This window comes from Bacillus rossius, chromosome 5 (assembly GCF_032445375.1).
Source record: "Bacillus rossius redtenbacheri isolate Brsri chromosome 5, Brsri_v3, whole genome shotgun sequence".
NCBI classification, from domain to species: Eukaryota; Metazoa; Arthropoda; class Insecta; order Phasmatodea; family Bacillidae; genus Bacillus; species Bacillus rossius.
Window position 1 is genome coordinate 80,801,456 of NC_086333.1, and position 13,193 is coordinate 80,814,648.

The 13,193-nt window shown below is 40.8% G+C and overlaps 1 protein-coding gene across 2 annotated transcripts in view; it reads right to left on the reverse strand.

The window, feature by feature from the left end:
• The window catches only part of LOC134532105 (protein amalgam-like), a 297,722-nt gene that overhangs the window by 159,281 nt on the left and 125,248 nt on the right, over positions 1–13,193 (reverse strand). For both annotated transcript variants that reach the window (XM_063368413.1, XM_063368414.1), the window contains exon 3: positions 10,343–10,543. In XM_063368413.1, the coding sequence (XP_063224483.1) occupies positions 10,343–10,543 (201 nt within the window). The remainder of the gene's footprint in view (positions 1–10,342; positions 10,544–13,193) is intronic.

Genomic DNA, 13,193 nt, shown 5'->3' on the forward strand with positions numbered 1-13,193 from the left:
CATACACCCCTGACGAGGCGGGCCCCTTAAGAGTTATGTTTATACCTTTTGGCGCTCCCCGCGTCTGGAGCTCGGGTTCAAGACGTGGCTCCAAAGGAGGGGTGCTCTTTGGAATATGATTACCTCGCAGCGCTTCGTCCCTTCCCGGACAAAGAACTGGCATGGAACCGCATTACCACCAAGTATAACAGTATACCGTATCAATTCTGTGTTCGCTCAAAGTGCGCGTGTCTCACAGCGCTCGCGCTCGAGACAAAACCAGACAAAGTGTTTGATTGACTTTTTCCCGTTCTTTCCCCGTCTCCCATGGCCCCTGCAGCCCTTTTGATGTTTCGTTCCCATTTGATTCAAATGATGTTAAGAGACAGCTCGCGAAACACGGAAAGAGGGAATAACGACTTAGGACGACAGAGAAGATATCACAACCCGATTGTGTCACGTGAAGAAGAGAAGAGAGATTTCGGATATTGAAACTACGATAAATATGTCGGCCATAAATATCAGTAATTGCGTTATAACTAGGGACCGGAAAATTTGAGGGTTCAATGACCTCCAGGATGAACTCCATAGTTCTGCGTACACTCGGTCAAATGCCACCCACTCATTGGCTGCTTTCTTCTGAGACGTCCCAACGTAGCAGCCTGTGATTCAATAAAGGTTTGGTTGGGTGTTTCTCATTGGCCCAGAGTCATTCAGCAGGTGAGTTGTGAGCCAATAGCAGAGGCAGCAGTATAACTATTTGTATTTTAGTCTATCGCGAAATGAATTCGCGAATTTTTCCGGTCTCTAATTATAAGCAAAGATTATTTTTTTGTACTTTAAATGTTTTAATGTGTGAACGACTTAACTATCGGTGTACGGCATTTGGTAGGAGTAATTTTTGTGAAAATGAAACGGAAGTCGATGAATAAAAATGTTTTACAACGATCGCGGGCCCTCTTGTAGCAATACCTTTATAGTCACTTCAGTAAACATTAGAGGACATGCCAAACGTATTGGTGTGTCAAGCCAAAATTTATAACAGTACAACTATCCTTTAATATTTTATGTTTTAATTTATAGTCATAAAAATAAATGTTGACAATCCTTGGTTAACATTGAACTGTACTGATAGAGCAACATTCATCATAATTATAGGGAGACAAGAAATTGTTAGACTAAATATTTTAATTTCAGATGTTTATTTTATTTTATTGTTTTAAACATTGATATAACTTTGCAGTAAAAGAGCTTTATGTTACATTTTTTTAAAATCATAATAACATTAACATACTGAAATAAAGCTTGTGTTTAAGATACTGGGTGGGGCAAAAGATTTTTATAGGTTTTGAAGGAATATTAAAAAAAACTGAGCCACTTAAAAAATGAGGTTTATTTTATTGGAATAAATATACGTCCCCATTTTTCTAAAAATTAAGTTCTGAATATCATATCGGGGAGATGGTGGCCATCAGTAGCGATGCATTGAAGAAGGTGATTTCTAAAATCGGTACATTTCGAGGTGTGTAGCGGTGATTTCCTCCCGAATTCGCATCTTCAGTTCTTTCACGGAGTGTAGACGATGTCTGAACACCTTTCCACTTGCAGTAGCCCCACAGGAAGTAGACACAATCGCTCAAATTGGGGGCCCACTCTGACAGAAGTTGAGCTTTTGTGACTCTTTCCTGTGGGGTTACCACAAGGAAAAGTTGTTCAAACATCGTCCACGCATCTTGGAAGACCTAAATATGCGCTACACCCCTCGGAATGTGCTGAAAAGCGTTTGAAGAGTTTCGAAGTCACCTTTATATCTCTCCTGTAGCAGCTCTTCAAGATTTGCCAAAGGAGAAATGGGTTAGGTTTACTTGCGATCTTGAATCTTATCAGGAGACCCCTAGTTATACTCGGGGAAATGAAAATGACATCATTCGTATCCAATCGTGGACCTCGGCGGATGACCGCATCAGCGCCCAATAGCCGTTCGCTTAGCTGTTACCAAGCACGTGACCAGCAGCGATTCTTTTGTAGCTATAGAAGTTGTCGATACCTGAGTGTTATACAACCCTCTTGACTTGACCGTTTCGCAGATGTCCTGCCGTTTAGGGGCAAAATTGTTAGGTAGGGGTAACCTACCATAACAACCTTCATCAATGCATCGCTACTGATGACCACCATCTTCCAGGTGTGATCTCCAGAGCTTGACAAAATAAAAAGGAGGATGTAAAATAATGCCAATAACATAAACCTCATTTTTGTAAGTGATTCAGTTTTTTTAATAGCCCTTCAAAACCGATACATATTTTGCCCCATGCTGTACTTTCCGGGGAAGATTTATGCGTACAAAAAAAATATACAGTGTTCCGCGAAGTCTGCTGCTGGCCAGACACTCGCTGACCTTCAGCCGCTCACTTGTTTATGACAGCTGGCGCGGCACCGGAGTTGTGGGAACACCCTCGCTGCATATTTTATTCCTCCGCCGGCGGCGAGGCTGTCTGCCCTTGGGACAACCAGGGGGGTGGGGGGGGGGGGATAGAGAGCTTCTCTTTTTTTGATTCACTCGCTCGTGCTCTCCATATCCAGAGGCTGGTGCCAAGTGTTCTGCAGTGAGTCGAGTTAAGCGTGCTTTCAGGCCGAAAATGCTGTGTCGAGGCCAAACCAACCTATACGAGAACCCGTACACTGGGTTTGTAAAACTATTGTGTTTGTTTGTATTTTCGTTTTGTCGTGTTTTTGTCTCGTTTCAACTGTTGTGCTGAATTTTTTTTTGGGTTCAATATTTTTGTGTTGTCATCATTTGTGGGTTTTTTTTTCGTTCTCTTAGTACATTTTTCTTTGTTTTTCTTTGTTTGTTGACCATATTCCTGTTTCGGAATATTTTGTGGTGTTCATATCATTGTTGACAACAGCAATTGTTTGCTTAATTTCGTGTTTTTTGTCTTTTTTGGGTATTTTTATTTATTTATTTTATTTATTAGTTTTTCTTCAACAGAAAAAGTTCTTAGCAATGGCGTATGTCCAAAAACTTACATCAAGCCATGCACTCCCATTGCACAAATCTTTTAAAGATAAAAACCCGCACACTGCTTCTGAATTCACCTGTGTCTTTTAGGCTTCCATCGAGAGTATAATCACGAGATACTATGGTCATTTTCTTTGCAATATTTCCTGTCGTATTTTTATGGTAGGTTGGTAGGTTACCCCTACCTAACGATTTTTCCCCTTAATGGCAGGACATCTGCGAAACGGTCAAGTCAAGAGGGTTGTATAACACTCAGGTATTGACAACTCCTACAGCTACAAGAGAATCGCTGGTGGGCACGTGCTTGGTAACAGCTAAGCGAACGGCTATTGGGCGCTGATGCGGTCATCCGCCGAGGTCCACGATTGGATACGAATGATGTCATTTTCATTTCCCCGAGTATAAATAGGGGTCTCCTGATAAGATTCAAGCAGAGTGGCGCATTTAATGTTATCTAATAAGTTTGATCGCAAGTAAACCTAACCCATTTCTCCTTTGGCAACTCTTGAAGAGCTGCTACAGGAGAGATAACAGTATTACATGGATAATATAGTTAAAATACCAACGTGGCACAAAGAGACACGCTTGCTTTTGTGTGGGTTCAATTTCCCCAAAATACTAAATGTGATTTTGTAAACATGTATAAAATAATAAAATAAAAATTAATACTATTAGCTAATAACTTGCAGCTCTCGCTCACTCGATTTCGTGGCATTGCTAATATTTTACCATCTTAAGAAAATTTTGTGGTAAATTCCTAACGGTTTTATTTTAACAGTTGACACAATTAAATGTCATGTGTATATTAGATTTAATTCAAAAAAATTTAATATATTTTTTATTTTACAAAGTAGTAAGCCTAAGTCTGTTTAATTTTAATGAAATATTAAGCAGCCGATTTTATAACTTTCGTTGCAGTGAACTCGGGGATACATGTTACCTTGAGGAAATCACAACCTGCTTCCTCGTGTTTTCATGAGAGCGTCAAGTCAAAACATTGTGAAACACACGCTTATTTATTTTATTTTAAATTATGACTTCGTTTGCACCTACTCTTCCATTTATTTAAGTTATATACTTATATATTATTATAAACATATATGTGTGTGTTTTAAGAAAAATTAAATATTTAACGTGCTACAGATACCTACAAAATTTATGATTTTTGAAACAAACAGAAATTTTTTAAAATAACGAATACAGTTATAAAATTTATTATCTTACATATTAGTTGATAAGTAGTTATGCTTAGTATTAATACAATACAATACCCAATCTTTTCACCCCTAGCCTCTTTTCCCACAGGGATGCCTATGTGAAAATCATGAATAACAGATTTAGTAAATAAAGACATAAATGTGTTTACTAAACACTAAGCCTAAATATGTTTACTACTGCAGTTGTGAAATCCATATTATTTAAAATAAACCTTATTTTAATTGAATTTAAATGCGTCTTTCTGAATTAACTGTTAGAACTTAAGAGGTGATATTTTTATAAAATATGACTAAGATACGGTATTTAAAGTTATAATATTCATTCCTCATATCTTAAATTTAGGGTAATTTCAATAGTAGATATAAATTTTAATGTTGGATCCATATTTACGAACTTTAAAATTTTACAGGTAGAATTTCTGAAAGTAGTAGAAAATTTTTAAATTTTGTTTGTTTTATAAACCATACCAACTATTATTCCTCCCGCTTAATTAGATTCAGAAATATTATTTTTGTTAACACCTAAATCAAACTGTCAGACGTTTTATCTATATTGTGGTCGATTATCGAAAATATTAAAAACATACTATGAAATATTATAGTGAAAGTCATTCCGCTCAATTACTTAAACTCCCGCTTAATTTGCTTTGATGTGTGTTTAATTACTTTGAAAACTTACTCACCCCTGTTTCAGTACTTTTTGTAACGAATTTCGAAAAATGTTGAAGCATCCTACATAACTAAATATATAAGCTATTCATGCTCAAGATATTACATTACCCTGGATTTTATTTGGGGATATTATATTTTATGTTACAAACTGACTTACTCCTTGTATACATTAATTTTCTTGAAACCAAATTTAACCATTTTACCTTCTTTTAGGAGTGGAATTATTCAAAAAGTTAAAACAATGTATTTTTTAATTTTTTTAATGTTAACCATTCTTATCAAATATTTTACTTTTTACTTTGTTAGTTTCAGCGAGACGAGTTTTTTTAATAAATTAAAAAACCTACACCTTTTTCACCGCCTTAAATTAGATGCTTGATTGATGTAATAAAAATAATTCTACATGTATGTTCATCCTTAATTTATCACATTTAGTTCAGCTCGATAAGGATACATTTTTTATTTTTATTTTTACATATATGTATTTATATTTTTAAAAACATACATACTTATTTCTAGGGACCGGAAAAATTCGCGAGTTCAATGACCTCCAGGATGAACTCCATAGTTCTGCGTACACTCGGTCAAATATCACCCACTCGTTGGCTGCTGTCTTGTGAGACGTCCCAACGTAACAGCCTGTGATTCGATAAAGGTTTGGTTGGGTGTTTCTCACATGCCCAGAGTCATCCAGGTGAGTTGTGAGCCAATAGCAGAGGCAGCACTGAGGTATAACTATTTTTATTTTAGCCTATCGCGAAATGAATTCGCGAATTTTTCCGATCTCTACTTATTTCACACCCCTTCGGGTCTGGTCCGAAGAACAACGCACAGCAGGAATGTAAGGCGTGGATAAACGAACTGTGCAGTGTCTGCGACAGTTTATTCTGAAGGCTTTGACTCCTTGCCTCTTTCCTGGATGCCACCCCATCTAGGGCGTACCAGCAGAATTCTTTATCTTTTCTACGGTCTTAAATTCCGAGTCTTCACTTGCCTAAACCTGACCTACTAGAGGCCAATAGATTTCTTCCAACGTAAGTTATTGTTTCAGGCTTGTAGTTCACGTTTTATACCTTTTTCATTTATGCATAAATATATATTAGTTACATAATAATACGATTATATTATACAACACAAGAACACACACATATCTATGCTTATATTGCGAATTGCCACATTATATACGGTGCGGTTTTGTATATTGTCGCAATACATGTCTTAAACAATCTTCAAGTTAACGTGGAAACTACACAGAGCTGGCCACTTCACAAAGATTTTAAACAAAAAAAATTAGCAAGTGTTTCATCACTCGCCAGTGATGTGTAACATCTAGCCTCAGTGACGAGCATAATCATGTGTTATCACTAGAGACCGGAACAATTCGCGGATTCATTTCACGACAGCCTAAAATTCATATGGTTACACCGCAGTGCTGCCTCTGCTATTGGCTCACAACTCACCTGGACGACTCCGGGCAAATGAGAAACACCCAACCGAAACTGTGTTGAATCACAGGCCGCTACATTGGGACACCTTCACAAGACAGCAGCCAATGAGAGGGTGACATTTGACCGAGTGTACGTAGAACTATAAAGTTCATCCTAGAGGTATTTGAACCAGCGAATATTTCCGGTCCCTAGTTATCACGTTGCAAATACATTTATAATATGGACCTGTACACGAAATATAACGTAGAATTATTCTTTAAAACAATTTCGAGGCGAGATAAATGTACGCAATTTGTTTTTTAACTACACTTCTGGACGCGAAGCACACGTAGTTTCCGCACCCGCCGCTAGAATTCGCTGCCGGAGCAGCTACGTCCACTATCGAATCATTCGATTTGGCAGAACGAAAATTGAACCTACATAATGAAATGATGTATCGATAAGAGCGGAATATACTTGTTAAAAAACATACTAAACACCGGCTTTGGACCTGTTTATATATATAATACATTTCTCAGTCCATGCGACATCTATTTTTATTAAAATAAATTATTATAGTCATTTTAAGAGTGAAAAAATACAACTAATTCATACAAATCACGATACAACAGTTCAGGAGTGTAACACCCTAGAGGACGAGAGATGTTGATGCTAGAAACCTACCTTTACAAAATTTATAATTTTTTTTTCAAGTAACATTTTTGTGTAACCTATACACCGCACTTCTCACAAAATAAAGTACTTCCCATCTTCCCATATACTTCCTCTTCCATCTTCTTCATCTACTTCCCAATAATTAAAATACTTCCTATCTTTTTAAAGCTCGTTAAAACCGTTATAACATAAAGTTTCCCTTTGGCTTTGTGAACTCTGGTTCGCGCGCACCCGCCACAGATGGCAGCACCGTTGTTACACATTCCCGTTACATGCGAATTCCGTCACATACCACTAAATTACTCCTACCAGATGCCGCATGCCGAGAGAAAAGATGTTTCACATCAGTAACTCTTCCGAGCCCATGTTCTGTTACATCACTGAGAGAAATGTTTGTTTGCCTCAACAAAATAATTTATTTATTTATGGCGAAATAAATATATGTTGTTAATTCAAACAAATATTTTGTAGTAGGAAAAATTCTGTTGACCCCAACAAAATGATTATAGACCGGAAAAATTCGCGGGTTCAATGACCTCCAGGATAGACTCCACTATCCTCTACACACTCGGGGCAAATGCCAACTGTTCATTGGCTGTTGACTTGTGAGTCGTCTCGACTGGGTGGCCTGTGATTCGACACTTCTATCAGTTAGGGGTCTCTAATTGGTCCTCATTACTCCAGATTAACAGTGAACCAATGTCAGAAGCAGCACTATTGTATAATTATTTGAATTGTAGCGTTTCACGGAATGAATCCGCGAATTTGTCAGGTCTCTAAAAATTGATTTTGTCAACTCAAAATGTATAATTTATTAAGGTGTAACAAATTATTTTTTGGTTACTTACCGAGTTTGGTTGAACTAACAAAAAATATGTTTTTTTTCGCCACTTAAACATACGAACAAATTAATTGTTTGATTCAAACAAACATTTTTCTTCTCTAAGCAGATGTAAGGTTTGTCGATACAGGAACAAGTGAAGCCCGTCCAGGGCTCTCTGACCACAGTTGTGGGGGGGGGGGGGTGGATTGGGGGGGGGGGTTTGAGGGCAGGACCGACTGGGGGTCCCAGTGTGTGTGCGGTGCGACCCATCTACAGGACAAACAGTCGGGACGGCCGCCCACGCGAGCCAACATCTCACAACAAACTGCTGAATAAATCCCCGCGGCGGTCGGCGAATAGGGCCGAATGGAAACTCGCCGGCAAGCCGTTACGGCCGGCGCATTATTCTAATTGGTAAATAACGGTCCGCCCGGCCGAGGCGAGGCGATGCGCTCGTGCGCTTGTTCGCTCTTCCGAGTGGAGATTCGATTCCGTGGAATTGTAGGCTGCGAGCAGTTCTTTTCCGAACAAGCGCGATGAGCGAGATACTCTACTATCCCTCGCCTACTGGAGGAATCGATATATCGTTTCGATTATTGAACGGCGTTTGGCAGGAGTGATTTTCGCGATTGTAAACGGTGCTGCCATCTCATGGCGGATGGCGAGAACCAAAGTTCACAAAGCCAAAGGTTAACTTTAAAGTATTAACTGTTTAATGAATTTAAACAAAATATACATTATTTCAATAATTTTCCTTTTCGAAAATCAGGTGGCCTGTGTCAATTTTTTCGCAGCAATTCTTTTTGACGTGACAACGTCTAATAAATCGATAAACGCCGGCTGCACGCACGAAAGTGTCCCGTTACGCACAGTGTCCCGTTACGCTCATTGTACGCTTGCGCCGCATCTATCTCTCTTCCACTCGATTGGAACAACCATCGATTTGACTTTTTCGAGGCACATTAAACTTGAAACACTCCCATTCGTTTCTACTTTTCCTATCATCGTCCTATCCTTAACAGAATAACACAGATTGGAAGAAGTTAAATAGCAAACATGTACAAAAGTTATAGTTAAAATAATCTCATCGTTAAAGTAATAAAATTATTGGAATTAATGAGTGAAAATAAAAGTAACATTATCAATTAAATTTTAGATTTCATTTCACTCCTTCTTTGTATCCATACAAAATAGTGATAATTCAATAAAAATTATTCAATATTATTCATAAAAGTATGCACTCATTTCATCAATGTTTTGTTATGACGTTGTCACGTTATACTATCGTCCGTAAACCGAATTTACAGACAACCAATTTTTTTTAAAGACATTAATTAATTTGCACTACCGACGCGTCACAGCGAGACTTCTATGCTTCTGACTGTGTTCCTGCGCGGACATTGTTCTGTGGGTCGAAGCAGTCACTAATACTTCACACCACTCGTGAACGTGGCACAGCTGCGGGCTTTCGGAGACAACAATTCTTTTGTGCGAAGTAAAGAAGTATGGAGGTAGCCAATTTATGAATGCATTTTCATCAATGACTTCATGGACTAATAATTGCCAGTCTATGATAAACTATTAGAACAGCAATAAATATTCTGGATTTAGAAAAAAACATTAAAGATATTTTTAGTTTTTTATCCCTTGCAGTATTATGTATTATTTAGTAACTTTAAATATGAACCCTAAATGTCTTAATATTTTGGAATATATTTTCCTGTCTTTTTATATTGTTTAGAGGCACGATAAATCCACACAATTTGTATGTTCTACATTATATTTATTTTTAACTTGTTTGTAATACTGCGCTGCAGCGTATTAATTAAGATAGCATCAGTCATTAATTTTAAGCTTGTGTATGAAGGCTTGTTAACCAAAGATGATAGGCCAAATGATGTGATCAGTGTAAATTCATTCCCGAAAAATAAATCAATGTGGGATCTTGTTTCTTTCTTTATCACTTTAAATTCATTTGAAATATTTTGTGTTCCTATTGTGTTGAACTCTGAAATATTTTATAGCAATCCGACTAGACGTCTCACAATTAAAAAATTAACTATTATTCGAGTATGTGGGTACGTAAATCCTGGCCCGGAATTCATGCACATTGCAACACGGTAGGTTTCGCCAGGCCTGACCATCAGAGTGAGGTTAGCACGAAACTTGACGAGGCAGGAATACCCACCCATCAGGAGTGTAGGAGTAGAGACATACATCAGACACTCATCTAGCAGGAGTGTAGGAGTAGAGGCAGGCAGCAGAAACTCACCCAGCAGAGGTGTAGGAGTAGAGGGAAGTGGCAAACACTCACACAGTAGAGGTGTCGGAGTATAGGCAGACAGCAGACACTCATATAGCAGGAGTGTAGGAGTAGAGGCAGGCAGCAGAAACTCACCCAGCAGAGGTGTAGGAGTAGAGGGAAGTGGCAAACACTCACACAGTAGAGGTGTCGGAGTATAGGCAGACAGCAGACACTCATATAACAGGAGTGTAGTAGTAGGAGGAGTGGTAGACAGCAGACACTCACCCAGCACCTCGACGGAGTGGCTGATCTCCTGCGGCTCCAGCGTGCCGATCTGACACACGTAGAAGCCGGCGTCGCCCGTCTGCACGTCGCTGATCTCCAGGTTGTAGCCGTCGACGAGTCTGAGCCGCGCGTCGGGGGTCACCTTCACGTTGCCCGCCGTCAGCACGGCGATGCCTCTCTTCCAGGCGAGCACGTAGCGCCCTGCGGACAGCACCGGGCCCGCTACTGCACCGCGCTACCCTGCGTGGTGCGCCCCAGGTCAGGAGACACGCAGACAGTCCCATGTCCTTCTGCTGTACTTCTCGACACACACTCGGAGACCCTGAGACTGTTGAGCCATTCTTAGAGACCGGAAAAATTCGCGAATTCATTTCGTGATAGGCTAAAATACAAATAGTTATACCTCAGTGCTGCCTCTGCTATTGGCTCACACCTCACCTGGATGACGCTGGGCCAATGAGAAACACCCAACCAAAGCTTTATTGAATCACAGGCTGCTACGTTGGGACGTCTCACAAGACAGCAGCCAATGAGAGGGTAACATTTAACCGAGGTACGCAAAACTATGGAGTTCATCCTGGAGGTCATTGAACCCGCGAATTTTTCCAGTCCCTAGCCATTCTTGCAACTCGTCCGTAGAACGTTCAAGTGGCTTCAATGAAGATGGAACAGTTTAATGCAACTCCGAACGTGAAGAATCGAAGAGGAATAGTGGCTAATCCAAAACACAAGCGTGTAGGGTACGAGGAGGTAGGAAGTGGTGGTTTCTTTTCTTTTTTCATCCGGATTACACTGACAAATTCTGGAGAGAATTTAGTAAACAACCTGACAGTCAGTGCTGTTTCAAGCAACGACCAACTTCCGTCCTTATCTCCGGGTATGGTCTGCGTCTGTCGGCGGTTTCATTACCATTTAACAATTAACTATAAAATAGCTTGGCTTTTGGGTTGCAGCCGCGTACTTTGGCGAATAATACACCAACGTTTTGGTCGACATTGCAGTCTCCATCATCAGAGAGCAGTTACCTACTACTCCCTGAAGATGGCGACTGCAATGTCGACCGATTGCGTCGGTGAATTATTCGCCAAGTGCGCGGCTACAACCCAGAAGCCAAGCTACTTCAGACAATGGCCGTGAAAGCCTGCGAAAATTATTAATTTAACTTTAAAATTCTCTGAAAACACCGCCTGACCACTTACCACGCCTCCGACCGCAACAGGGTCTGGCTTAAAGTAAACATACCAGGACTCAGACCCTAGTTAAATGACTAAGCTATACCCAGTAAGTCGTTAGTTCAGACTTTGTGCGTTTAAAGCTATTTTATCCCTCAGATAGTTTTAAGTTTTTTAAACACTCAAAAAACGCTCATCGAAACAATTATCCACTAACGTTTTCGTACTGTTTCTCATGCCATAATGAAGCGCGTATTTCATAAATTATAAATTATTTCATCAAGATAATACATTTCCGAACACACTAAAACGAGTGTTTTAAAATCGGCGTACTTAAAATATATTTAAAATGAATCGATATTACACAACCGTCAAAAGCACGGTGGTAAAGTTGTTAGAACATTGCCCCCCCCCCCTCTTTTCCCATTCCTAAGTTTTTTCTTATTTCATACAGTGTTAACTTAAAATGGCGTATGTCCACAGGAAGGTTTTAAAGCAGAGAAGCGTGATGTCCGACCCGCAAAGAGGATTCGGGAACGGTGAAGCAACTCCGCTTTGACCTCTGAAGGAAATGTCTTCCGCAAAAGCGTCCCCGGAATTTTTTTTTAATTGCGCGGCGTGCTTGGAGGGCTCTGGCCAGGGGGAGGGAGGGGAGGAGGTGTCGGCGCGAGGTTCCCCAGCCGCGCCGCCTGGCGGGTGGCAGGCTAGGCAGCCCGCAGGACAGCGACCCCTGCCGCGCGCGCGGGCAGGCAACCTGCCCGACACAGACGGAGCAGCCAGCCGGGGGGAAGGCAGAGGGTGCAATATCGGGGCAGGATCCACACTCTCCCCCCCCCCCCCCCCCGCCATGGCGGACGTGGTATGCACCCCGTCCCCCCCACCCCCATCCCCTCACGCGCCAACCCACAGTTTAACGATGTGGAAGGATAGGCGCAAATGAAAAAAAAAAGATAAAGGGTGAGGAAGAAAGACTTGAACCAGCACAGCTCAAATGATTTTTTTTTTTCACCCCTCTTCCTGATCGGGTTCGGTTGGGTGGTTGTGCTGGAAGGTGGCGGAGGGGGTTTAATTTTTTTTTATTTCGACCCCAGCTGACCCCGTCCATTCTCAGAGGCGCGTGGATTGCGACGCCAATAGATTTCATTCCTCGCTCCTTCTTCCTACCCCCTCCCCCCTTCACCACCTCTTCCCCTCTAACGGGCGAGAGCATTCCAGCGCCGACACAGAAGCTGCTCGCTCGGCGGGCTCATGGCTCATGGCTCATGGCTCATGGCTCATGAGCAGGGAACTGCGCACTTTCAAAGATTATTGCGATGGTGGGGGAGCTTCATTTCAGAGATATTCGTGAACATACGTGGAAAAAAAAACAAGAATGAACGAGAAAGATGAATAAGCAAACGTACAGAAAACCAAGCCTAAATCAGCCGATGTTAACTTTTAAACGCTCGTAAGTCACGTATAGGGATAGGAATAAAGTGGAAGGAGGTAGTCGGGATGAAACATGAAACCACAAACAAACAGTGGGCTGACAACAACGACACAGTTGTAACAAGAACAGACGAACAACGATCTCGGACAACTCAGCGGCGCATCCGGAGAAACCAGCCATGAAACTAAACACAAATATTCGGAACTGATCAGTCGGGTTGTGCCTGATGATGGGAACAGACGTCAGTACC